General features: G+C 49.7%; 6 protein-coding genes across 6 annotated transcripts in view; 4 read left to right on the top strand and 2 right to left on the bottom strand.

Annotated features, from left to right (window-relative positions):
- Positions 1 to 9,763, top strand: part of LOC6724819 (uncharacterized protein CG43867) — an 85,010-nt gene extending 75,247 nt beyond the window's left edge. Inside the window, 9 exon segments of the mRNA XM_016173162.3 lie at positions 1,615 to 3,079; positions 3,511 to 3,902; positions 3,962 to 4,384; positions 4,457 to 4,739; positions 4,798 to 4,910; positions 4,975 to 5,184; positions 6,316 to 6,411; positions 6,639 to 6,980; positions 7,050 to 9,763. Of these exon segments, the coding sequence (XP_016037598.1) occupies positions 1,615 to 3,079; positions 3,511 to 3,902; positions 3,962 to 4,384; positions 4,457 to 4,739; positions 4,798 to 4,910; positions 4,975 to 5,184; positions 6,316 to 6,411; positions 6,639 to 6,980; positions 7,050 to 8,309 (4,584 nt within the window). The 3' untranslated portion in view covers positions 8,310 to 9,763.
- A 7-nt stretch (positions 9,764 to 9,770) lies between these two features.
- LOC6724815 (vesicle-trafficking protein SEC22b-B) lies at positions 9,771 to 11,872 on the bottom strand. Its single transcript, XM_002105820.4, has 4 exons — positions 11,418 to 11,872; positions 11,230 to 11,339; positions 10,702 to 11,003; positions 9,771 to 10,605 (listed from the first exon to the last, which is right to left on the bottom strand). Exons 1-4 carry the CDS (start codon positions 11,490 to 11,492, stop codon positions 10,457 to 10,459), a joined length of 636 nt encoding a protein of 211 aa, XP_002105856.1. The 5' UTR covers positions 11,493 to 11,872; the 3' UTR covers positions 9,771 to 10,456.
- Positions 11,873 to 13,051: 1,179 nt separating this feature from the next.
- LOC27208159 (WAS/WASL-interacting protein family member 3) lies at positions 13,052 to 14,253 on the top strand. Its single transcript, XM_016183776.3, has 2 exons — positions 13,052 to 13,901; positions 13,973 to 14,253. Exons 1-2 carry the CDS (start codon positions 13,078 to 13,080, stop codon positions 14,052 to 14,054), a joined length of 906 nt encoding a protein of 301 aa, XP_016037597.1. The 5' UTR covers positions 13,052 to 13,077; the 3' UTR covers positions 14,055 to 14,253.
- A 146-nt stretch (positions 14,254 to 14,399) lies between these two features.
- LOC6724813 lies at positions 14,400 to 16,209 on the top strand. The gene has a single exon (XM_016173164.3). The coding sequence runs from the start codon at positions 14,597 to 14,599 to the stop codon at positions 16,067 to 16,069; it is 1,473 nt and encodes a 490-aa protein (XP_016037595.1). The 5' UTR covers positions 14,400 to 14,596; the 3' UTR covers positions 16,070 to 16,209.
- A 139-nt stretch (positions 16,210 to 16,348) lies between these two features.
- Positions 16,349 to 20,884, top strand: LOC6724812 (retinoblastoma family protein). Its single transcript, XM_002105817.4, has 8 exons — positions 16,349 to 17,425; positions 17,505 to 17,644; positions 17,706 to 17,894; positions 17,957 to 18,311; positions 18,375 to 18,706; positions 18,953 to 19,688; positions 19,844 to 20,224; positions 20,293 to 20,884. Exons 1-8 carry the CDS (start codon positions 17,237 to 17,239, stop codon positions 20,506 to 20,508), a joined length of 2,538 nt encoding a protein of 845 aa, XP_002105853.1. The 5' UTR covers positions 16,349 to 17,236; the 3' UTR covers positions 20,509 to 20,884.
- A 716-nt stretch (positions 20,885 to 21,600) lies between these two features.
- On the bottom strand, positions 21,601 to 24,913 carry LOC27208313 (HEAT repeat-containing protein 6). Its single transcript, XM_016183913.3, has one exon. It carries the CDS (start codon positions 24,819 to 24,821, stop codon positions 21,672 to 21,674), a length of 3,150 nt encoding a protein of 1,049 aa, XP_016037594.1. The 5' UTR covers positions 24,822 to 24,913; the 3' UTR covers positions 21,601 to 21,671.
- Between the last annotated feature and the right edge of the window lie 1,332 nt (positions 24,914 to 26,245).

The following is a 26,245-nucleotide window of genomic DNA, read 5'->3' as shown; positions in this document are numbered from 1 at the left end:
TGCCCTCGTCCTCGCACTCCCATTTTAGCGACTTCGATTTGTTCTTTGTTTGTTTTTGGGGCTCAAAGTTTCACACGCCTAAATGCAGGCAATTCATTCGATTCATTTTATGGCGAGAAGACGACAAGAAGAGACGAAGGAGCCGAGGAGCAGCCAAGTTTTCCGTGTCTGAACTTTGCTGTTTGGGCCATTAAACAAGGCATTGCCAGCGGTCTTTTGGCCTCGAGATTTCGTCTTAGCGGTTTAGGCGCAGCCCGATTTCATGGCTCAAGTTTCATGAAACTTTCTCGCTTCTCTGTGATTTTCCCCTTTTTATGCGTTTAAGATTTCAGCGCTTTACGAAGTTCAACTTGAGGCGCGGGCGATAGTTTCCTTCCAAGTTTCAGGCCAGGCAGGATTATATTCAGCTTTTTTTTCCGCCACCCGAACTGCCATATACTTTTTCCAGCAGTTCCACTTTGCATGTGCTTAGCTCTTGTCTATTGTACTCTGCTCGAGCTGCTGCACATGGCGTATCCCATTACCAATAAGCAATCTCCTCCCAGATGCTCGCTCGGCTCCCTTCCTGTGAATCCGTCTCGTGGCATGACAGGCATAAACTTTGGCATTATAGATAGACCACAAAAGTTGGGGTTGAGCAAGGGTGCGGAACAGTTTCAGGCGGAGGACTCGCAGGGCTTCGGCCGTTTTTAGAAGCACCCTATTTTTGGCAGTCCATTTACTTTTAACCAAATGGCCACCTAGTGACATGTATCACCGGCTTTTTGTTGCTCATAAGCCCTTAGCCCTCATATTCCAATGAAACAATTGACCCATTTGGGATGCACAAGCTCAACTGGCAACTAAAAATGCATTTGGAGTCGCCACTGAAGTAGTAGGGGGTAACCCTTCTATTAAGGAAGGGAATACATTGTGGATCCTTCCGCTTCAATTGCCTCTGCCCGTGCGCCTTCTGCACATCCTCCTTTCGTATCCCTCATCCGTTGTCCCACTTCTTAGCCCTGTGACCCTTTCCACCCAACCACCTTCTAACCTTATATGCTTTCCGGCTTTGTTTAGTTGTCAGTTTGGTTTCCTGGCGTGCCAAATGAAGTTATTTCTTTCCTGTCTTCCTCTTCTTCTTTCTCGTGTTCTCCGTGGCAGTTGCATTACTTGCAAATTGTTGTGTAACCATAAAAATACTTATTTCCTGGGGCGATGGCATGTGCCGAGCTCATTCCTTGGCCATTTCCACAAATAGTGCCACTGCCACTGCCTCTGCTATTTTCTGTGAAACTGCAGTCGGGTGTTAAATGGTCTCCACCATCTGCCTCTTAATTACGCAAGTTCCTGCCAGAACAAGAGCCCAGCTCAAAGGTGGAATGCAGGATAATCGAACACCCTTTGCAGGTGTCCTAATGGTTTAATGCTGTATATAATATAAGCGTAGAATATCTGTCTTTTTCACTAGCAGCAGCTAATCCCCTGGGCTGCTGCGTATATGTGTAGCTATTAGACTCTGCCCTGAACTTTGTCGAGACTTGGTGTGAATTTAATTTAATTTGGAAAAGTTTGCTCTGTGAGCAGTTTGCAACTCAAGTAACCTTTTGCTTTCTTTCCCTTACCTGTTTATAGGTGCGTGCCATGGAGCAGCGGCTGAGTGAGTGGCCCAAGCCACCGCCCCAGCAAGCTCATCATCCGCACTCACACTCGCATCCGCACCAGCCAATCCCCAGTCATCCGCAGGAACAGCAGGCCAAGAACCATTGTTCTCCCAGCCATCAGGCAGGTGGAGGTTCGGCAGCAGGAGCAGCAGGATCGGGCTTACCGCCCACCCAGGAAACTGAGAAAACCATCACGTCTCTGGAGATCCAAGTGGAGGAACAGCGACAACTGCGACTGCACGACGCGCGACAAATCGAAGCCAAGGCTGCCAAGATCAAGGAGTGGGTAAACAACAAGCTCCGCGATCTCGAGGAGCAGAACCAGCTGCTGCGGGAGCAAAACGTCAAGTGCAATCAACAGTTGGAGTTGCTCAAGAATCACATAGCCAATCAATCCCAGCGGCATAGCATTGTAGGACCAGTGCGGAACAGCCTAAGCCTAGACGTCCAGGATTTCACCGGGTCCGGGTCGAATCCTGAACATCGGAGGAGAAGCGAAAGTCTAGATCCCCAGGAGATCATTGGCCGGCCGTTAACCAGCTCATATCCGCATCACCAGCACAGGAGAAACCTTTCGATGGAGCCCCAGGAACTGGAACGAAATCTGGTGGCAGCGGTAGATGGGTTAACCCTGGCTCCCCTGTCCAGCATCTCCAGCAAAGCACCCGGAGGGGCCCCCACTGAATCTAGGATAGTTACCAGGCCAGACAGCTCAGATACAGATACTGCCCATGATTATGCTGAAATTTACACACCATCCTGCGAAAAGCTTCCCGCCTGGATGAAGAACAACCCGGCTCTCATGGCCAGTGGTGGAAATTCCAGTACTACCACAACCACCACCAGTGAGCTGGGTGTCCCACGGCCTCCGACACCACCTCTGCATCGGTTCCCCAGCTGGGAGGCAAAGATCTACCAGGTGGCGAACGATGGACTGGCAGGAGCTGGAACAGGAACAAGTACCGCGGAAAGCACAGCCAGCCAGGAGCCAGATATCCAAGACGGGATGGGAACCAATCTCTCTAATGGTCGGCGACATGGCCACGGTCATGGATCAGGAACTGGAACCGGAACCGGGGATGGACACGGTACCCTGGGTAGCACGCCGGGAACTCCGCTGCCACCGTCGAGGCAACAACAAACCGCCAGCGGCGGCTTCTGTGATATATCCGTGCCCGTCTACGCAACGGTTAAGGGTAGAGCCTCGCAAATCCGCTCGATGCCATTTACGGGCGATTCGAGCGACGACTCCAGTGACGGGGAGGACCATGCGGTTATGCTCACCCACCACTCGCACAACTCCTCAAGCACGGACAATACGGAGACCTCAACCTCCGGTAGCGCATCGAGCCCCTCAAAGAGCCTGAAGACTTCGTCAAGTTTGAGTCCGGCTAAGCGAAGTGGTTCGGAGAGTCCGAAAAACGCGAAGGCGCGTGGTATGTTCCATTACTATTTATTTCCCTGTCCAACCCTCGTGGGCGATACCCCAGCATAGTGTTGCTCTATTAGAACGTTGCCCTTCATTGGTTTGCGTAAATATTGAACTAACACCAACTCGACGCACCAACACTAACTAACACATACATACCTAATTTATTGACTCGTAACCTCCAAGCTCCTTGCTTCCGAATCCCAAGTACCCTTTGAAGTTTTAGTATAATACAGTTTTCCGTCCCCTTTTGATCTCCCGTATCCCTATCCAGTCTACAACTTGCCTGCTTTCTAGCTATTCCCTAGAAGACATCCCGAAATAATTGAAAAATTGTAATTATGTGTTCTAACAACTTGCGATTCTAACCACTTTTGCCATCAATCAACCATTGCCAACCGAATAACCAAATGACCGCCATTAACCCATCCACCGCAGTCCACATCCATTCACGCACATCCACCACGCCCTCCAGCCACATTAACCAGCATCTCCAACCATCGCAACACCAATACCAACACCACACACTGTCCAACCAAAATCATGGCCAACAGCTGGGGGCCTACACGGTGACGCCTTCGAGTCGACAGTTGAGTCTACCACGTTATCACGCCAATGCCCTTCAGCCCGGCAGCCTTCCCTCCCCTCTCCAGCACATGCGAGGCACAGTAATTTCAGATCTCTCCTTTGAATCAGGCCTCTCGGATGACTATGCTTTGCCCCCCGACGCCGTATCAGAGTCCACATGCATGGATGCCTCGATGCCATCGCTGCTTATGCGACAGTCCTACGTGGATTCGCCCAGCAAGAAGATCGAGTCGCTGGAGAAGGTGAGTGTACTGCTGATCATCTTCAATGTGACATTGTTTGACCGCTGACCGTTTTGTAGATGGGTCACTTGGCGAAGCTAGGTGGCAAGTTGAAGACTTGGCGCAAGCGCTGGTTCGTTTTGAAAAACGGCTCCCTCAACTACTGGAAGAGTCAGCACGACGTGCAGCGAAAGCCACAGGGTCAAATCCAACTAGATGAGGTATGTCGAATCAATCGTGCGGAGGGAGCCTCCACCTTCGAGATAGACACGGGCAAAAAAGTCTACTACCTCACCGCGGACTCGCACGCCACTATGGACGATTGGATCCGGGTGCTCCAGAACGTGCAGCGAAGGAATGCCACTAAGCTGCTGCTCAGTCGCGACGACCAAAAGCCCACAGTGCAGGGCTGGGTGACCAAGGTGAAAAACGGTCATCCCAAGAAGTGTTGGTGTGTGCTGCTGGGCAAGATGTTTCTCTACTTCAAGGCTCCGGCAGAGACGGTAAGTAAACATTCGATAGATATGTACATATGTAAAAAGGTTTAATAACCTTTTTTTACCTACCCCTGACAGAATCCCCTTGGCCAGATTAATATGCGAGATGCCCGAGTTGAGGAGGTTGAACACGTTTCTGACTCTGATTCCGAGGAGCGAGAGGACGCCGCCCAGGATCAGGCTAGACTCACAGTTGCCATCTATCCAGCGCACCAGGGACCAACTTACCTGATACTTTCCGGCAAACCGGAGCGAGATAACTGGCTCTATCACCTAACTGTCGTTTCTGGTGGCGGCCCAAGTGCTGGCACACAGTACGAACAGCTTGTCCAGAAGCTCATGGAGACCGACGGTGATCCTAGTAAGTCTTGAATGCAAAGATGCCAGTCACAAAACATTTAAACCCTCCATATTTGTAGACTGTGTTCTGTGGCGCCATCCCATACTGCTGCACACCAAAGATACCATCACAGCCCCGCTTTCCTCTATGCACACGGAAACCATGCAGCCTGAGGCCATCAAGCTCTTCAAGGTGAGTGCGTCCATCGTAAAGTGAAGCCTTTCTTATCCAATGAATGTTTCCAATACCGGAACAGAGCATTCAGCTGTTTATGTCGGTGGCGGTCAACCAGCCGGGCATCGACTACCATGTGGTGCTCGCCCAGAATGCCCTGCAACATGCGTTGGATATGCCCGAGCTACAGACGGAAATGATCTGCATCCTGATCAAGCAGACCTCCCGCCACTTGGGCCAGAAGCTCAGTGTCGGCGTCCAGGTAAACAAGAAGCTGGGCAAGCAAACGCGCGTAAGTTTTTCAGTTGCAAAGCTTCTTATGTCCTTCAAAACTCTTCCTTACCCGCTCCTGCATCCCCTTGGATATGTTTAGTTGAATGTCCTTGTTTTTTGGTGTAGATATTCCTTCCTAATTCCTCATTAACAACTTGCAATAACAGCCCAAGAGAGTTTCGCACAAGGTGGGAACTGTACCACGGGTACAGTCACCACTAATGCCTCAAATAGGTATATTTTTAACCTAAAGTAGGTATTGCCAGCCAAAAAAGCTTTGCTTCAAGAAACCAGCTTACGAACGGTTTATTCACAATATCATACCTAAGCATACTTAACAATATATCAACATACATAGCAAACACTATCAGCTAACAGTACTTTCTGGATGTGCATGTTAAACTAAACTAAACTAAACTAAACTTAACTAACCTAATCTAACCTCTTACTTTTCAGTAACTCGTTTGGTTTTGAGTTTTCCTTTAGTACCTCAGACAACAAATTTCCCCCATAACTGTCAGAAATGTCTTTGTATGTACATATATATAGCTTTCAGTGCGTTACTGTATAACTTTCTTTATCATCAAGTGCGAAAGAGAACCAAACAGCTCTTTGTATAAAGTATTTGCTGTAAATTTTACAAAATCAAAATATGAATACATGAACCACAAAACTCTTAAACTACTGATCAGGCACAACCACATTAGGCAGCCGCCGTTGAATGCCCTTTATGTTTGCCGGTGTTGGCAATTTAATCTCTGCCTGCTTTTGTGTTTTCCAAACGTTTATAAAGCTGACATCATTATCCTGCTTCTTTCAACCTTCATACTTAGCTTTGAATGTGCTATATGTCTGTGCTTAGTCTCGTTATCCTTCGCATTAAGCTTATTAGAGCAACACCGTTACACAACACTATCAACAGAAAACAACATCAACCACAGAACAAATCAAAATCACACCACCATTTTATGATGAGTAAAAAAAAATTGATCAGAAATGTTCTCTGGCTTCTTCTTTTCTCCATCTTTTTGTTGCCTTGCGTTGCGTTTCGAACGTTGCGTTTCCGTTGAATGTGTTTCGCGTGTAACCGAACCGAATCGAACAAAATGTTTTTCAACACTGTACGAACGACCGACCCCGAAATTTACAGCAACTACTGTTGTGCGCCACCCAAAGCCTATTCACCTGTGATACCCAACAGGCGGGCCATGCTCAAGCCAACGGCAGTTCACCCACCTCCATACAGGTATGCGGGGAAATTTATGGTCTTTCTAACCACTTTACAATACCACCTATCGGTCTACTTGCTGTACTGTAACATTCTTTGTTGTGCGAGTACAGTTGCGTTCAATTTCCGTAGACAATTAGTTATAACTTTCCTAATAACCTCACTTCTACTAACTTCTACGAACTCTAATCGAAACCCTAAAGCTTAATCGTATCCGAACTTATTTCTTAATGATACCCTTTTAGGCCCCTTCCGCCACGCCCATAATCGACTGCAAGAGCAACCCGCCCGTATACAGCTTTGTCCAGGGCTGGCAGCTCCTAGCCCTGGCCGTTTCCCTATTCGTTCCGCGTTCGAGCCGCCTTTTGTGGTACCTCAAGCTTCATCTGTCCCGGAATGCCGATACCAAAACTGAGACGGGCAAGTATGCCGCCTACTGCGAGCGTGCTTTAGAAAGGACCTTAAAGAATGTAGGCCGCGAGACGAAGCCTTCGCGGATGGAAGTGCTGTCGATTCTGCTAAAAAATCCGTATCACCACTCCTTGCCGCACGCTATTCCAGTGCATATGATGAACAGCACGTACCAGGTAAGCTGTTGGTTATTTGAGTATCCAAACAACATCAGTTTCTCACTTTTTTCTATGATAAACACACAGGTTGTCTCCTTCGATGGATCCACCACCATCGAGGAGTTCCAGGCCACTTTGGCTCACGAACTGGGCACAAGGGATGCGACCAATGGGTTTTGCCTGTTCAGCGACGATCCTATCGAGAAGGATTTGGAGCACTACCTGGAACCGCTGGCCAAGCTGTGCGACGTGATCAGCAAGTGGGAGACGGCGCTGCGGGAAAAGGGATCAGGCAAGTTCGAGAACTCTCGGGTGATTCAACTTAGCTACAAGAACCGTCTGTACTGGAAGCATACCATCAAGTGCGAGACAGATAAAGAGCGCTTGCTCCTCTGCTATCAGACCAATTCCCAGATTGTCCAGGGCAGATTCCCTCTATCCAGAGAGCTGGCTTTGGAGCTGGCCTCGCTTATGTCTCAGATCGACATGGGCGATTATTCGCTCGAGAAGTCAAGGGATGTGGGTGTGGGCCTTAAGGGTCTGGACAAGTTCTACCCGTACCGCTATAGAGACGCCCTAGGTGCCGAGCAGCTGAAAGATGTGCAAGAGCTTCTGGTCTCAAAGTGGATGCTCCTTAAGGGCCGCTCGACCTTGGATTGTGTGCGCATTTATCTCACCTGCTGCCGGAAGTGGCCATATTTCGGAGCTTGCTTGTTCCAGGCGAAGCCCAGACAGAGTCCAGAATCCAACACCGCCTCGGGAGCTACCCCGGTAGCTTGGTTGGCTGTCGCAGAAGATGCTCTCAATGTCCTCGAGCTGTCCACAATGGCTCCGGTGGCCAGGTATCCGTATAGCTCCGTTATGACCTTTGGTGGCTGCCAGGACGACTTCATGCTAGTGGTTTCCCACGATGACGGCGGAGGCTGTGAGCAAAAGCTTCTCTTCGCAATGAGCAAGCCGAAAATATTGGAAATCACACTGCTGATAGCAGACTACATGAATGCGCTGGGACACACGGTGCCCGGGACTCCGCAGATGAACTCCCTGACCAGGAATGGGTCGCATCGCTCGCTGAGAACCTCCCAACGGCCGACCTTGGGTGGTGGCTCAGCGGTGGCTACTGGGTTCTCTACAAATGCCACCACAACGGCCCACAATACGCTCAATTCGCATGCGACACACACGCTTAACTCCAACCATTCGCACACGCTGAGCAGCTCCCATCACGCCGGCGGGGGAAGTCAACCGGGCACTCTGAGCTCGGGTCATCATCAGCACCACCATATCCAGCAGCATCACCAGCCTGATATCCTAAAGAGCACGCCGGATCACCAGAGGATTAAATAGAGAAAAGTAGGATTGGAGGATCTCAAGTAGAACGATGGTTCCCTGCACCTTGTGGATTACGGAAAAGATAATCAAAAAAAAAGGGAAATTAGAGAGGATCGAAGAAAGATTAAAGAGGAGCTAAAGGATCACACATTGTACATAAACGGGGAAAATCCCAGCTAAACAGACATATACAACTAACAGATACATATGCACCGGCCTAGTGGCTACAAATATGAAACTAAAGATAGAAAGATATAAAGATAGGCGGATGGATAGCGATAGCGGTAGAAATACGACTTAGCCTAATCGGCCTGGGATGGACCTTCTTCTCCTTGCGCACCACTCACTAAAGTTATTTTCTAAGCTAACGACGGTACCCGTACTCTAAACTTTGTAAACCGCAGCAGCAGGCATATATATATAAATATATACTATATATTATTTTTTTGAGTAGTCCTAAGCCCAGCGTACCCGAAAGTGCATGAGGGTATGCGAAGAAACGAAAACAGAACAAGAATCTCAATATTTAGATTGTTCCTGTCTTATTTATTTACTTTTGTTTTTCTTAGTTTAAACCAACATATAAGCAAAGGCAATGCAAAACACACCTATAGAAATGATTTGTTTGAGTGTTATTGCTCTTCGATGCTTTTTAATGAATCTCAATTTGTAATTGTCCCTCCATGCGCAAAACTGCCTTCTGAATTTGTAGATGTCGGAGCCAAGAACGAGAAAAATATAGTTATACAAAACGAAGCCAAAAAACAAAACAAGCGAACTATAGTAGCATTAGCAGAACCCAATCGAGAAAAGCTAATATTTTTTAAAGAATTTTGAGCCTAGTGCAGGCTATCAACCAAGCATCCCCATCTATATCTAAATAGTTATAGACGCCCCGACCCGCCCCGCCACGCCGGTTTCCGCTTAAACTGGAACTTCGATTTTATAGACCACGTAATTCATTTTCGATCCCACTCACCACCAGAGCTTCAGCAGAACCACAGCCTAGTACACGGAAGCCAGAGGAGACAACAAAATTCGGTAGATCATTGATCTTCTACCCAGTTAATTAATTATTGCAGACCACTTCACACATCCCCACAAAGCATATGCATATGTAGTTATATAGAGAGCGTATATATGTATTCGGATTCGATATTTCACAAAATTATACACACCAAATTACGATATTGCAGTGTATATGGCAACAGCTCATTTTTTTCCTAATTGTAAAGATTTGATATTACAAATTTATATGCGCCGAGACGCAACGAAAACGGACATTTAGCGGGACGAGATGAGACCGGATGGGATCGGGATCGGATCAGATCGAGAAATTCATTGAGAAGAATCGTAAATCGAAGGCTTGCAAGTGGATATAAACTATAAAGGCGAATGTATCACATCACACTCAGTGAATCGAAATATATATAAAGGGAAATTATCGATTAAAACTAAATCAAAAACCAGATGCAGTTGCTATCTTTCGGGCTTGGGTGGTGCATCGAACACAGTTTTTCCTTCTCTTTATTAAACAATGTAAATTTATTTATTTGCCTTAATTGTACACATATAAATTGCCTAAAACTTTTATTGTTTATTTCCCTTTCTTTTCTTTTCCTTTCTTTTCGCTTATCTTTTCTTTTTCTTTGTTTTTTTGCGGTGTTTTTGCAGCTTGTATCAAGCACCCCGCCGGATTTGGATTCGCTATGCAGCGATCCATCTACAATCTAGACATTTATACACACACACACGGAACGACGCTCATAATTTACAGATTTGGGTCGTAGTCAACCGACTTGGCTCAAAGGTCGTCTAAACTAAACCCGATTCGTAATTAAATATTCAGAAAACCTGCGCAACGGGAGCGCACGGCGAAATGAAATGGGAGTTAATAATAAATGGAATCCCAGACCGTAAATAACGCAAAGGTAAGTTAATATTAGAAGTGAAACAAGCCTCGGGAGCGATGCGTATGCTGGTAGGGGTTTCGCTATTCACTTCTCGCCTGTCTATGATTCATAGATATGAATGAATATGGTGTGGTTGGTGGCGTGGAGTACAGGTGCACGCGTAATCTAAATGTCTTTTGGTCTTGCGTCCTTGACGCTTGACGCCAACAAAGAACGCACCGCTCCGAGTGGCCAAGGAACTGCTTGATATTACAGAACCCAGAAATACATGATGAACACTAGAAGTATCATGCCCACGGCCATCGCCTTCACGTACATGGATTTTCGGTTGAGCAGCTTGGCGTCCTTCTTGTACTTCTGTGACATCATCGATAAGTTCTGGGTCTTGGTGTCAAGTTCTGGAAGGGAAAACGGGGTGAACGTCAGTTGGACACTGCTGCGGAGTTCCACAATCAAGCGTAGATAGTCGCGTAGATAGTAGTAGTAGTAGTTACCCGCCAGCACTGTGCCACGTTGGAGCACGTCGTCAATGTTCTGCACCATGATGCGCTGCACATCCTGCAGCTGTGTGTTGATGTTGCTGATGTTGCGTCTGCGGTCCGTCAACTGTTTTTTCGCCTTCTGTATGTACACGTCAAACTCGATGAATGCGTATGGGCGCGTCACAGAGTTTACCCGCCGGCCGTAGTTAGCGTGGAACTCCTGAGCCAGGTCCTCCAGGTAATTGAAGGCCAGTCGCTTTGAGTACATCTTGTCCACCATCACCAGGTAGCAGACGTCGTTCTCGATTAGGTAGCTGCAGGGATAGTGTGGAATCTTTTAACTGGGGCGCCCATTGCATCATCTGGCTTTCGCGAGCAGTGAGCGTTCAATTTAACTTCGTATCATATTACGTGTATACTCTTTGTTCCGGAACTAAATCAACTGGCACTGACTACCCGCGGAGCCGAGAAACCTTTGTACATGGTGTGATTTTAATGGTCTATGCCCTGGCAAAGGTGCCACGATGTGGGGCTACTCACTGAAATAGGTAGGGTCCGGTCTCGATACTGCAACGAGCCGGTGAGTGGGTGCCCAGCTTGCGGAAGAGCATCTTGGCCTGGTTTTGGTAGTCCAGTATGCTTCGTCCGCTCTGAAAGAGAAAGCGACTTAGTTGCGGGAGCGGAACGGAACCTAACTCAACGTATTAGAAAGTGATGCACACGGGTACCTGTTCGTCATCCTGCATGGTCCCCACCAGAGGAAGGCCATCGATGACCCTGGCTATCATGGTCAGCAGTGCCATGGCTTGTGCTGGTCCTGGTTACGATTGCTCGCGGAACTGCGTCTCAAGACTTCTTGGCCACGGCTGCACTCTGCCGCCGCCTCCTCCTCCGCTGGCTGCAATTTATTCCGATGTGGCTCCGCTGTAGTTTGGGTCAGGGCGTCCTAGTCCACTTCTTGGATTTCACAACTCAGCCGATCGGTCGGTGCTTGCCGCAGTGATCCTCCGATGCCCGGGACTTCCAAATGGACTCTGCCTCGAATCGGGAACGTTCGCTGCTACCATGAAAACTGTGTTGCAACGTCGCGGCGGGCGGGTGTCTGGGTTTGGAGTGGATTGGGGGTTTCTGTGGATGTTTGTTGCAATGTAACCACGTCACCGGTATGTCCGTGTAAATATACCGAATGGTGCGAGGCATACCGAATACCGCAGAGTATCTCAGAGTACCCACCAACGGTCACATTAACGGAAGTCCATTATATATACCATTCGTTTCTTCGTTTTTTTTTTAAATGCACGTACATGGAAACATGCTTTCAACTCGTTTTCAAGCCAGCATGCCCCTGAAAATAACGTTTTCGAGTTTCCGGGGTTTCCCGCAAGCTATTTTCCCAAGTCTACAGCTTTCACAGCTTGCGCTCTTGTGTAATGTGTAATGTGCTTGCTTTTTGTATGCGTGTGTTGTACACAGGATGCGGATTAAGGACCCCCAGAAGTTAAGATAGAAGTACAATACTTCGATTCACCCATGAACCTGGCGCCCAGATGCATTGTTCTATAGCTGTTTTTAGTCCCATCCCGACCAAGATGGTCTTTGGTATTTTTATTTTTTATATTTGCAATCGAGTTGCGAATATATTATTACAAACATTTAAGGCGAGCCCATTCCTGTTTGCCATTAAATTATTAACCAACATAAATCGCCGCTTTCGGAGCCTCGCCTGCTCCAGACGGTTACGAAATCCGCTCCAAATCCGATGGCACAGATGCCGGAAGTGGGTTGGAACGCCCAACAGTCGGTGACCAAGCCCAACCGGTTCGCCCGCAAAGACCATCTGCTGCATGGACATCCACATCCATCCCCAGAAGGAAAAGTGGTTCGCCCGCGAAACCGGACTTGGACTAGGGGCAGGGACCCAACTATATGGACTACCTGTGGTACTTGGCGATGGAGGTGCGTGCGCATGTGCGTTTCAAGTGACCACCGAACAAATCTTTGCACTGGGAAAATAATTCACATTGAATGCGACTTATTCATCTATGTATATTATGAATTGAAGCCCTGCAAGCGAATGCGAAGAACCATCCGCATTTCTGCACATACCGAAAAATGCTAATATACACAAGTTTGTAAGCAAAAGGCGAACGCATAACGGATTATTTGAAATGCTTTTACTGTGATCTTAAATCGAATGCATTGCGATTAACTCTGAGCCCCTCGAGGACTGTGGTCAACCTATTTTCTCATCGTGTGGTCGGATCACCCGCCGCAAAATGCGTGCGCTTCCGTTTTGCTCGACTTGGCCTCCTTCCTCGTTCCGTTGAAGGCAGGTATGTATATATAAGCTACTGCTCCACCTAGAGGCTTCACAATACAAAGTCAGTCATGGCCGGGTCAGTTCGTGCGACGCTCCTGGGTCTCCTCATACAGATCCTGTGCAATGGGCTGGCTGGTCAGCAGCTGCTCCTCACACGTCCCCAAAGGAGCCTGTTCGAGGATCCGCTGGGTCACGTAGAGCAAGTGACACAAGTGGAGCACCTGCCCTCTTTGGGCTGGAGTGGTGTTGGCGGTGGACTCGGAGTGGGCGAGTGGCCCTATAGCCCCGTTGGTCTTGGCCACATGAGTAAGGATGAGCTGCTGACCCTGCTGGAAGCCTGGAAGGAGGTGGAGGAGGAATCGGCTACGACAACGACTGCGCCGCCAGCGGATGCCACCACACGTAGACCTCCTCCGCCTCCACTGCCACCACCACCACCTCCTCCCCCCCGACCCATACCCGTCTCGGTTGCAATGCCTGCACCTGCTCTTCCGCCCTCCGGCACTCCCATTACAGTGCGACTCCCAGCCTTTGTGCCTGTGCGTCTGGCTGCCGTGTTTACTCCGCCTGCCAGTGGACAAGCTGGTAGTGCTGCTTCGTCTGCCAACGAAGTCGGAGAGGCTGGAGGAGATGATTTGGCCACCGAGGAAGTGCCAGATGACGGCGTCACTACCCGGCTCTTTCGCTTTTTACCCATGCCAGGAGCTCGAACCAGACCGCAATCCAATTCACAGCCCAGGCAGCAGTTTGTGGTGAGGAACACCCTGGACAGCGTGGATGCAGGCACTGCCCCTGTCAGGCAGCAGGTTAAACCAGAAGTCCAGCCCAAGGCGATTGCTCCGCCTTCCACTCCCAAGTTCCCTGGCTACCCAACTCCCTCCTTTCGTCCCAGGTAAGCAGAAACGAGAGCGCGAGAGGCGGTCATCTGGGCAGCCTGCTCATTCCCCTCCATTTTTGCTCTAGATTTGGTGTGCCACCGAGTCTGGCCAACGCTCGATTCGAGCTGGTGCCCTCTTCCCAAATCATCGGCGACTGGCGGGTGTGAGCCTGTGCAGCACCCGACTGATCACGATTGCACTGACCAAAACGGAGTACCTTCCGGGGAACCAACCAGGATCGAGGTTTCGAAGGAGGCTGTCTGGCTAGGGATCCCACTAACCCTTATGTATTTTATTTTATTGTATAATATTATTTTTTTGTGCCCAAATACAATATGCAATCAGTCATAGATTAGCGACATATAAGACAGACATGTTGAACTGCTTCCGAATTGAAGTAGGCAAGTTTTCTGCTCCAATGGCCATAAGCCATATATGTATGTATGTACATATATTTGATGTCCTCTAAAATGGGCCAGCTTTTAAAGGAAAGAGCAGTCCGAAGAGTACATATATAAATATCTATATAATATATATATAAATATCTATATAAATATCTATCTATATCTATATAAAAATCTATGGTGTTTTTCGAATCCTAAGATCGGAAGATTTAGTTTAATCACATATGTATGTACTTTCCCTTTACACAGTTTTATAAGTTGGCCTAAAGTTTTTGTACAAAAGCAAACAAAATTTATATTTATAAATGAACTGCTCTGCATCTTGTAATGCCCTCTGTGGCGTGGGAACGCCGCGTCCGAACTTGCAGCGGTTAGTTCCCTATGTCGAGCCGCAAGAGGACGACGAGGAGGATATGGTAGTGTGGTGCCGGGCAAATCTGGATTTCGCCTGCTCGCTCAGCGAGATGCGCATACGCTGTGGAGAGGCCGCCACTTATCACCGAACACTGGGGAATGTGGACCTGGCGCCTCACCCGTTGCTTGGCCGGCGAGACAAGCTCATGGACATTTGCCAGAAGGTCTGCTCAGCGTCAGAAGGGAAACCCATCCCCGCTGACCTGGAGGTCGCCTGGCAGAGTCATAGCAGCATTGACTGCCTTGATCTCCGCAAAGTGCGTGCTGAGATGAATTTGGCTGATCAGAAGGCGGCCAAAAATCTTGTGGATCGCGTTGAGGTGCACCACAAGCCTTTGCAGACGGAGGAGGCGGAGCGAATGAAATTGACTATTGTCAAAGCAAACTCCGCAAGAAACTTGACTATTGAAAAGAAAACCTTAGCGGGGAAATGTACTATTGACAAGGCAACCTCCGCGAGGAACTTGACCATTGACAAGGCAACCTCCGCGAGGAAATTGACCTTTGACAAGGAAAACTCCGCGAAGATCTTGATCATTGACAAGGCAACCTCCGCGAGGAATTTGAGCTTTGACAAGGCAAACTCCGCGAGGAACTTGACCATTGACAAGGCAACCTCCGCAAGGAAATTGACTATTGACAAGGCAACCTCCGCCAGGAAATTGACTAATGACAATGCAACCTCCGCGAGGCGTTTCTATATCCCAAAAAGGTATGTCAGCGGGTATATTTCCAAAAGAAAATCGGTCGGGAAAACGGAGTCCTTGTCGCGCGGTGCATACATGCCCGATCTTGAGCTCAACCGCGCGATAGGTCTGTCTGCAAGTCAACCATTCAGAGGACAGCATTGCCTTGTGTTGGAGAAGCTTCCCGACATCAAGATGGAGGAGGACAGAACCCAGATCCCGAACTCCAGAATCAGCGCCAGTGGCCGCAAGTATGACGGCTCTTTAATACCCACTTGGAGAAGTGCTGGAACTGGTGCGGATCAGAATTCGGAGACAAAAAGTTCCGACACCTTCAATTCCTCCAATTCCTTTGAGAGATCCAGTCTGGTCAGCGATTCCCAAGAAAAGGACAGAACTCAGATGCCGAACTTCAGAACCAGCACCAGTGGCCGCAAGTCCGACGGCACATCAACACCCAGTTGGAGAATTGCTAGAACTGGTGCGAATCAGAATACGGAGGCAGAGAGTTCCGACTCCTTCGATTCCTCCAATTCCTTTGAGAGCTCCAGTCTGGTCAGCGATTCCCAAGAAAACCACGAGCTTTCCACGGCGGCAGGTCTGACGGCGGCCTTCATCCGGCGACATATGCTGTTCCACCTCCTGGCCAGTAGGTTCGGAAGACGGTATCTGCGCTAGCTACGTCGTAGCTGGGGTCGTATGTGCTGCCACCTGCGACAACAAATTCTGTAAATTGTATAGTGTATATGTATGTATGATAGTAGCCAAACCGCGAAGAATTCCTGCGATTTTCCATAAAGTTCAAAGCAGTATTTAAATTTGCGACTATCGATTACAACTAGCACTGTCGCCGATGTGCAATGCTCTTGAACGCTAACCAACACTATCAGTTTAGAGCACACATGCAAATGGCATTGTATTGTGCATTTAAAAACAATTTTTATGTGTACGTTTTCACAATTATTTCGTCTTAATTCTTTTTAGAGTCCGCCAATTCAGGTATGTATGCAACACGTCATACTGCTTGCAGTCACTGCATAACTCGCCAAGCACTTTAGTAATACCACCCCACCACGTTTAAACGGACCGAATGCGCGCGTCGGTGTGACCGCATGGCTTAGCTGGCGAAATACCGGCCGCCCAACTAAAAATCCATCAACTTGTATTAACGTGTCAGACTCTGGCTATGCAATCGTAATTGCAAAATCTTAAAGTAGTGGCAATAAATTAGTTTTCCTCCTGCACAAGTCCATCCATACGGCCGCATCGTCCGCGCAGCGCTAGAAGTGGATAGTTCGAACGCGGAGTGGATCACACGCACCTGCCCGCCGCGACCAGTCAAGTTTCCCGCGTTTTCCATGGCGATTAAGTCGGGAAATAGTTATTTTGTTAATGTGTTTTAACCAACAACCGTGGCCGTGGTGTGGTCCTGGCTAATCGCAGCATCCCAGCGCTGTTTGTTTTGTACCCTCGCCTGCTCTTTTGTTGTGTTCCTCAGAAAAGGGTGTATCGCGAACACACACACACGCGACAAACTCTCGCACACAAACACACACGCCCAAGACATTTCGGCGGGAAACTTCATTATTTATGTAATTAAGTGTAAGCTCTCGCAGTTACATGTCCGCGAGGAGCGCAGCGGCAAGCGCAGCATACACCGGCAGCTACTAGGCGCCAGGCCACTAGACGTAAACAGCGGCGCCAGGCCCGAAACGTCCCGGTTAGCCGGCTAGCTCCAATTCAGCCGCCTCTGTCTCCGATTTCCGACTTCAGGCTGTCGCCAGAAGCAGCGACCGCCGCTCCAAGCATTCGCAATCAGCCGGGACAGAGACATCATTCGCAGACATGAGCGAGCCTGACCCGCAGGAACTGGGCGCAGAGGTGGTCAGCGGATTGGTGGCGACCAATGACGACCGCCTGGAGATGATCAACGCCGAGTACACGAACCTGTGCCGGGATCTTAATATGGACCGACAGACTGAGCTGCAGGGCTACGAGACGTACTTAGAGGTGTCCCAGAGGTGCTCCATGGAGGTAAGCTTCGAAGTGGCAGCAGTGGCGTCCAACCTAACGCCCTTTCTTTCATTCTTTCTGTGCATTGCCTGCCTAACAGGGCACAGCCAGCCACTGGATGTGCTGCGCCATTTACACGGCCTGCCGAAGAACCAGCACACCCACGGTGACTGGCCAGAATGCAGTGGTCAAGGGTAATTGTGTGTCCTTGAACAATTTGCTGCGCTGCTGCAAAATGAGGTGGGTTGCCGTTTATGCCTGCAGTTTTACACCTAATCATTTCCACAATCCCCATCCACAGCATTTACGAGTTCAAGACCAAAATTAAGCAGTGGTGCGACATGGCCAACCTGCCGCAGGAGTTTGTCAACGAGATTGAGGATCTGGACCGCAAGTTCAGCATCACATTTATGCTTCACAAACGTTTCCGCATTATTATGGACATGATCTTCTCGTGCCCGCCCAACGAGAAGAAGCACTCCAAGTACATGTGCGTATATCATCATGTCAGCCTGACCCCGTGTATAAATAAAGCTTCCCTCTTTGAAACAGCTCTCTGCATGGCAACCACGCCCACGGAAAGTGCTCGTACATCAAGCTGGACGACATCTGCTGGCGCCTGTTCCTCTGCGCCAAGAACCAGAAGCCGAGCAACACCGTAGACCTGGTGACATCTTTCAATCTGATGATTTGCTGCATAGACCTAATATACAATAATGTGCTGGCCGAGAAGCGCACCGATCTCATCAACCCCAAGTTCGAGGGCCTGCCGAGCAACTGGACGGAGCTGGACTTTCGCCACAATCCGCACTGCATTTTGTCCAACTTCTGTGACATGACCGAGGAGGCTAAAGCCATGAAGGCCACCACCTTCCGCCAGATCATGTCGAGCTTCTTTCAGGCTTCGGTAGGAGTGCCGTTACGCATTTCCATTAAAACAACTAATTTGTTATATTTTCATTCCGATCAGACTATCTACGGAAACAAGGACACTATGCTGGGCCTATTGGCTAACGAAAATTTCGAGCGCAACCTGAAGTCCCTCAACATCAGCTACGAGCAGTACGTCCTGAGCGTGGGCGAATTCGACGAACGCATTCTCAGTGCCTACGATGCTGGGGAACACACTGCCCTCAACGACCAGTCCCTGCGTCCCCCGGTTACTCCGCTTACCCGCAAGCAAGATCTGCCTGCGCAGCCCGCGATGGCCGGCGATAAATTTGAACCCGTCCACAACGCCACCACCAACGTGAAGCAGCTGAGCGCCTTCGGACGGATCACGGAACCTACGGACTTTGTCAAGTGAGTTGCCGGGTGGCCTTGTATCTGTATTGTATTCGAAACCTGTGTATGTAATGGCTGAAAGTAGTTGGCGTCGTGTAAACAAAGCTCTTTTTTATTTGATCGCTGTATAAATCGTAGGAATTCGATAATTTGTTAGCCCAAGCACACATCCATAGAAATTTCTGTTGATTTAAGAATCGATTGGATTGAATCCCAGATTGATTTATGTAGCTCATGTTTTGATATCGCCATGTCTTTATCCAGGCAAGCTGGCGAAGAGGTAATCGCCAAACTGCTAAGCATCATCGAGGAGATCGAGCAGAAATTCCTCGCCAAGTACCCGTCAACGGAGGCGAAGAGTCGCTTCCAACTAGCGAAGTCCTTCTTCTTTTACCTGCTCGACCAGATCCTGCAGGCGGAAATTCGGAACAAGCCCGACATCGATCTCAAGCGACTGCTGGTGCAGAAGGTCTCCCTGGTCATCTTTAACATCACGCTGATGGCCTGCTGCGTGGAGCTGGTGCTGGAGGCCTACAAAACGGAGCTCAAGTTCCCGTGGGTGCTCGACTGTTTCAGTATTAGCGCGTTCGAGTTCCAAAAGATCATCGAGATCGTGGTGCGGCACGGCTCGCACGAGGGCTGTTTGAACCGGTCGCTGATAAAGCACCTTAACTCAATCGAGGAGACGTGTCTGGAGCGGCTGGCCTGGGCGAGGAACTCGACTGTCTGGGATATGATCGCCTCCGCCCAACTGCCGTTGCCCACGTGGCTCATGGTTAACCTCGACCGCGCCGCCGGCGCCCTGCAGATATTCCTGCGCAAGGTGTACCTGCTTGGCTGGCTGCGCATCCAGAAGCTGTGCTCGGAGCTGTCCCTGTGCGAGAAGACGCCTGAGAGCATCTGGCACATCTTTGAGCACTCGATCACCCACGAGACGGACTTGATGAAGGACCGCCACCTCGATCAAAATATTATGTGTGCAATATATATCTACATAAGAGTAAGTAGCAAAACCATGTTCTTCTATCTCTGTCCGATTCGCTAGCATACATTATGAAATGCACATAATCAAATGCATTTGAAACAGCCGACCTCCGCCCGTGTGCAGCTAAAGACCCACTTATAACATCCATGCAACACCATTACAATCCGCAGGTAAAGCGAATGGAGGACCCCAAGTTCAGTGACATTATGCGGGCATATCGCAACCAGCCGCAGGCGGTGAACAGCGTCTACCGCGAGGTGTTCATGGACATCAACGAGGACGGCGAGCCAAAGGTTAATGACATCATTCACTTTTACAACCACGCTTACGTGCCGCTGATGCGGCAGTTCGTCATCGACTACCTGAACGTAACTCCGGACGCGAGTGGCCGGGCTTCGGACCTACAGCTCTCCCCGCATCCGAAGGAACGCGCCGCCCAGCCCAAGAAGGTGACCCAGAGCCACTCGCTGTTCGTGTCGCAGATGTCCAAGAACGAGATACAGCAGTCGCCCAACCAGATGGTCTACAGTTTCTGCCGCAGCCCCGCCAAGGTAAACATTTCGGAGTTGCGTTCACCTCCTCAGCTTTGGCATCGATTATCCACTTGCTATTCCCGCAGGACCTCCAAGCTATGAACGAAAAGGTACGCGGCGGCAAGCGCATGCTGAGCTTTGGTGACGAGCCTGGACTAGGTGGCGTTGTGGAGGCGAAGCGCCAGCTCATCAGCCAGGTCAAGGCCGTCATGGACGACCCGGATCTGCAGTCAGCCGAGCAGCAGCCTGCTGTTACCACGGAGGGTGGCGTAGGGGGCGAAGGAGGAGAACAAGAGACATAGACACGGGGCTTATGGGGGCAGACTAGACTTAAGGTTTAAAATCCGGCGCCGAAGGCCACACACTGGCCCCTCCGGCGCACGTTCGACTATTTTATGATTGTTTTTTTTTAAATATTAACACTTAAATTGACATTTTAACTTAAATTCAACAAACTATTTTAGTGCATCTTTTAATTTTGCTTAACGCCAGCCAACCATTTAATTCATATGCTAACCCAATACTTGGAAATAGTTGTAGTATATACTTGATCACCATACACATCCATCGGTCGCGGCTTCCCGCGATCTAAAAATCACTAACAAAAAAACAAATCAAATTAATGCAATCCACATTATATATAAAAGCTTATATACAAATATACTTTATACAAATTGATATCAATTGTATTTATTTAAGCATTTTCGTAGTCGATCGTCCTACGAAGATGGGAAATGTTCAAAATCGTAGTTTCTCTGGTCGAAATTGCCACCTTTACACGTTTCAGGCACCAGGCGAACAGAAACGGTAACAGGCGCCAGTTCAAATGAACTAAAACAGCTGATCCTTTTCAAGATGGCTGCGTCTTACGCTTTTCCAGTCACCCCATTCGACCAATGGGAAGCCAAAGATGGGGAGAAACCGTTAGTTACTTTGTCATGACCGCCTTATGTGGCAATTTTTGTTTGCCTGGTGTTCAGCCACTGAGAATTCACAAATTTCTGCCAAATTTGACGACGGGCAACATTTTTCCCAGTCAAAATGACAACTTTCGGGTCCCAGACAACTAGGCCAACAGAATCCCTAGCAAACTGAAGCTGCCAGCCCTTTCGATCTTTCCAGTTACCAATTGACCAATAGGAGAGCAGCACAACCGTTACTTCGGAGCAGAGCGCACACCAGTGATGAGCAGCCTAGTTGTTCTTGATGTTCGTGTCACGAATTAGCACGATAGGCACGAAAGTCCCTTGTATTACATGGGTGGGTGCCGAAATTCAGAGGCACGCGGGCATCACTATGGAAGCGCTTATTAGACTGATCAGCTGACTGTTTGGCATGCGGTTATCTTTTTGCGCGCCTGGTTTCTAAGATCGAGAAATGATGCAATAATGTTGTTGCGCTAGATTAAAATGAATTTATTTTTGTGGCTCGTGGGTTATGTAGGTGAGGCTTATGTAGGAGACTTCTATGGGTCCAGGCGGAGTGTGCTCGTGATGAACGCCAAGGCGCAGCGCTGCAGATTGTTGACCTCCCCCTGGAGACGCTGCTCCAGCAGAGGACTGCAGGTGAAGAGCGGATCCGACTGCTCCGGAACAATGCGGAATGCGACGCGCCGCCACGTGGCCCGCACCTCTTCTAGGCGATCCTCCTCTAGGGACTCTCGCATCATCGGCAGATCCGAGCTCCTGGCCAGCAACAGTAGGTGGGCAATGGCCAGGCACAACTGTTGCTGGAGTGCATCCCGGTGGTTGTACTCTTCGAAGCTTTCCAGTAAATTAGAGCGCACCAGAGCGTCCAGGAGCGAACGCCATAGCAGAGGGAAGTGGGCACTGAAGTCCTGACGCTGCTCGACCTGCAGCAGAACTCCGACAGCATTGGTGCGCACCTTGAAGTTGGCGTGCTGCACCACCAACTGACACAGGGTGGGAAATAAGATACCAGCCAGGCGGTTGGTGGCAAAGAAAGCCCTGTGCTTCACTAGGTTTCCGATGGCATAGCATGCATTCCACTTCACCTTTGCGTTGCCTGGCGATGTTACACAGTCCAGCAGCTTAGACATGGCCACTTGCATCAGTTCACCGTTTCCAAATGGCTGGACCTGCAGGATCTGCAAAAGATTTCCCAGGGCACGCACCGCGTTGGCCCTGACCTTGTCGTTATCGGCACAGCTCTTGGTGGCCGCCTGGATGAGGCGTTCCAAAAGTTCGGCGGAAATTCGTTCGGTCTGGTTGGGAATACCGGCCACCAGTGCGTCACTGATGTTCCCCAGGGCCCAGGCGGCCTTGATTCTCGCCAAGAGCTGGGAATCACCTAAGATGCGCAATGTCAGCTCCGCTGCATTCTCCACAAATCCAAGATCCGTCTTCAGCGAGGGATGCAGCACGTAGACGGCCATAGCCCGCAAAGCGGCTACCCTGACCAGTGTTTCCTCATGATCGTCGCTGGCGCAGCCGCTTAGGAAGGCCAACAGCGCGGTCCTTTGACCATCCGGGAGTCTCTCAAAGCTAATAGCTCCCATGTTGGACAGGGCGTCGCAGAGCGCGCACTTCAAGGAGAACCCGGCGGAATCGTAGGCTTGATAGGTGGCCGGCAGCAGGGTAAGCCAAAAGGATATCTGCAGCTCCCGTTCTGCAGGTTCCGGCAACAGTCTGCCTAACTGGTAGCCAACTGAGTCCAAGCAGCGTGCGGCGTACAGCTTTACTTCTCTAGCGGGATCAGTCAGCCCAGCGGATATCACCCTTGACAAACGCACCTGATGTCCTCGCAGCAGGCCTATGTGTGTGGCCATGGCCTGGAGCACCTGGAAACACTCCAAGCGCACGGCGGATGGAATTCTCATGTCCTCCAGAAAGCGGAGTACCTGCCTTAGCAGCCATGAATTGCGCGGAATAGATGGAGACACTGTGTGGACGGGATTCGCCGCATTGTTCTGCAATGGCTGCTGCTGCTGCTGCTCCTCCTCCTCCTCCTCCTCGAGTTCCATCTCCGCATCCGAGTCGCACATCTCCTGGTATGTTTCCGCCGTGCTCGCGTGTTCCATTTGAAGGTTTCTCTGACTAGGAGCCAGTCCTATTGAACTGGCAATCTCCGGTGTAAGATTGGATGTGCCCACCAGCATTTCCATGACCAGTAATGCAGACACGGCGACCGGAGGGTCCCTACTCTTTATCAGTTTTTTTACGTGGCCCACAAACTCGTAGACAAAGCCCATTTCCAACTGATGAAAGGGCGTGGCTTGCACCAAAACGGCCAAACACTTGAGGCACTGGGTCAGGACAGGCGGAGTATACTCTCGCTCGAGGATGGCAATCAAGATGCGATAAGCGGTCAATACAGAGCTGGCCAAGCTGACGGCAAACGGCGTAAAGTTGCTGGGTCCAAGCGAGCATGCTTGGCTGAGGAATGCCTTTGAACCGTACAACAGCTGCGCTCCCACCTGCAGGGCCAGAGCTCGACAACGGAAATTGGTGTCTTTCAGACCAAGGAGCAGTAGGTGGGGAGAACCACCCGCGTCTCCGTCAGGGAACAGGACGTGCCAGTAGCCGTAAAACGAGCGGCGGGGCAGTTGGTTGGTCAAGGTGCTGAGCAAATGTAATGCGGAGATCCTCACCTTGGCCTCTTGCTGCCGATGGTGCTTGCTTTCTGTCTGCTGCTGATCCGAATCGGAGGGCAGCCCGTTCTCGCCCGAGTCTCCAGTTAAGCAGCCGTAGTCCTGGTTACCCATCAGCACCAGACGCTCTCGCGGATTGGGCTCATGGTGTTCATTGACCGCCTGGTTCCGCTGTTTGGCGAGCGAACGCATCTTGCGCACTTTGTTCTTGCGACCGCAAGGGCGGGACATCTGGGCCAGCAACTGGTCTTCCTCTTCCTTCTCCTGCCCATAGGCAGCCGACTGGTGTGCGGGCGGCAACTTCCGGGGCTTTAGGTGGGTTTCTCCTTCAGCTCCATACTGCAGATAGCATTGGACTAGCCCCATCAGTTCGGGGACTCTCTGCGCGGCAAAGTCGGGCAGCATGGTCACCAGCTTCTGTATCAGTTGCAGGCTCTGCGCCAACAGCAGGGGCAACTGCTCCTTGGCGACCAGCCAGTGTCCTTCAAAGTGCATGTCGATGAGGGAGTTGACCAGATCTTGGTTGTGCCCGGCCACCTCCGGCGATTCCTCCAGCTCGGCCAGCACACGGTCTTGGCACTGCAGCAGCAACAGAGCGACGTCCATATCTTTGGCATGAGTTAATGCGCTCAATCTGGGCCAAAACCCAGCCAGGTTCTCCGTCGGGGTCGATTTTAGCACAGTAAGCATCAAGTTGACAGTTTCGGCGGACGGCTTCAACTCTGTTCCTGCCATTAGCTCCTCTATTAGTAGGTGAGACCGTGCCAGAATTATCCTCTTGGCCAAGATTAGCTCGTTGAGCCACAGCTGCCAAAGACGCAACAAGTCGTGATGGCCTCTCGCTCGCACACCCGCGATTAGTTGCTGCAGACGATTTGCCGCCACGCCCACGGGCACGCCAACATTGTGGTCCAATTCTCGGACGAGCTGCAAGTGCGAGTGACGCTCCGCCTCGTCCTGATCCGCTCTAGACTCCGCCTCCAGAAGCTCCCGGCGCAGATCCATTTCTTCTCTATCGAATGTTTACTTCAAGCGATAACGATTACCCGAAAAGTCACTGCGAAAAGTGTGACCAGGCGTCACTAAGTGCATCGATAAAGGCGCCAATCGCATGTATGCCTGTTACTTTTAAACTAAAAGGCTTCTTTGTATTTGTTGGAAAGTAGGGAATCACAGGGAAAGTTCCTCGCAGAGAAGTAAAATGTTGTAGTAAAAGACAGCTCGCGTAAAGCACACTACTCCTGATCAGCTAACTACTTAGATCCGACAGATTTGCCGTGGGAGCCTTTGCCGGTATCCCGATATCTAACGACACAACTAGATGCGGAATCCAGGACATCTGTGCTTTAAATCGTTTTTTTTTTTAGAAAAATGGAAGTATTGTGGTTGTGTTTGATGCAACTTTTTGCGCAGCAGAAAATTTTCGAATAGCCGGACGGACTATCTCATCAGTATTTCTATCGCAATCGCTGACTTTGGTGGCGTGCCGCCATCGCGCCCTCTCTTTCCGACCCCTTACCCTTCCCGCTCTGGCTCTGGCACTGGCTCTGGAACAGAAGCAGATATGGCATGAAAAGCCAAGTAAACACTTTGTTGCTACTTGAGTTTTGACACAATTCGAGGACTGCAAGTGGTTCCGCTCAAGGCGATCGCAAAACTCCCTACGTCTGCTGCGTCAAAGGACTGAGCACTTAAGTCGTAACCATGTCGCATGTCTGTATAGTAAAACCTTTTGCTTTTTAAACACTCTCTAGTCTGTACCGAGTGGGCGGTACCAAATGAGAGCCAACAACTTCTTTGCACGGCTTGTGTTCCTCATGAACGGTGTACACATAGGGAAACAGGCCCAATTATCAAGTTATCAAGCCTCGTAGTGAATGCACCGGTAATCGCAACGTTTATCTATCGAGGTATGTCGAGTTTCGATCTTCAGATAGGATCGGCTGGGAATGGAATCAATGTTTACACAGATTGCTCCTATTGTTTCCACTACATCGTCGTGGTCAGCGAGTTATGCGAGCAGTGGAAGTGTGTGAAGGTTTTGTATTTGCCTGTTTAGGGCTTTGCAAATAAAAGACAGCAGATTGCGATCGCAGCGCCGTAGGTCATACTGTCTGCCATGATTCTTCCAGAAGCTACTCCGGGCGAAGATTGCCTTATGTGTATGCTTGCTGACTTGATAATATCAATGCCTTGGAAGATCTGATGTGTCCGGTTTTTTTTTAAATACTAGTTAATACCAACGCAAATCGAGTGCAGGTTTGTTGGGGATCAAACTACAAGATTGCGATTTAGTCTCCGATCCTAAAGGTCCAATTCCCACAGCTAGCTCAAACGGAATACGTACATATGTACGTACATATATGTACATTCTGGAATATCGATTGAGGATTCCGACTTCCGACGGACGGCAGTCGATGTCCAATTTG

Source organism: Drosophila simulans, chromosome X (genome assembly GCF_016746395.2).
Source record: "Drosophila simulans strain w501 chromosome X, Prin_Dsim_3.1, whole genome shotgun sequence".
NCBI classification, from domain to species: domain Eukaryota; kingdom Metazoa; phylum Arthropoda; class Insecta; order Diptera; family Drosophilidae; genus Drosophila; species Drosophila simulans.
The sequence above is the reverse complement of the archived record's forward strand: the minus strand, read 5'-3'. Positions and strand labels throughout refer to the sequence as shown.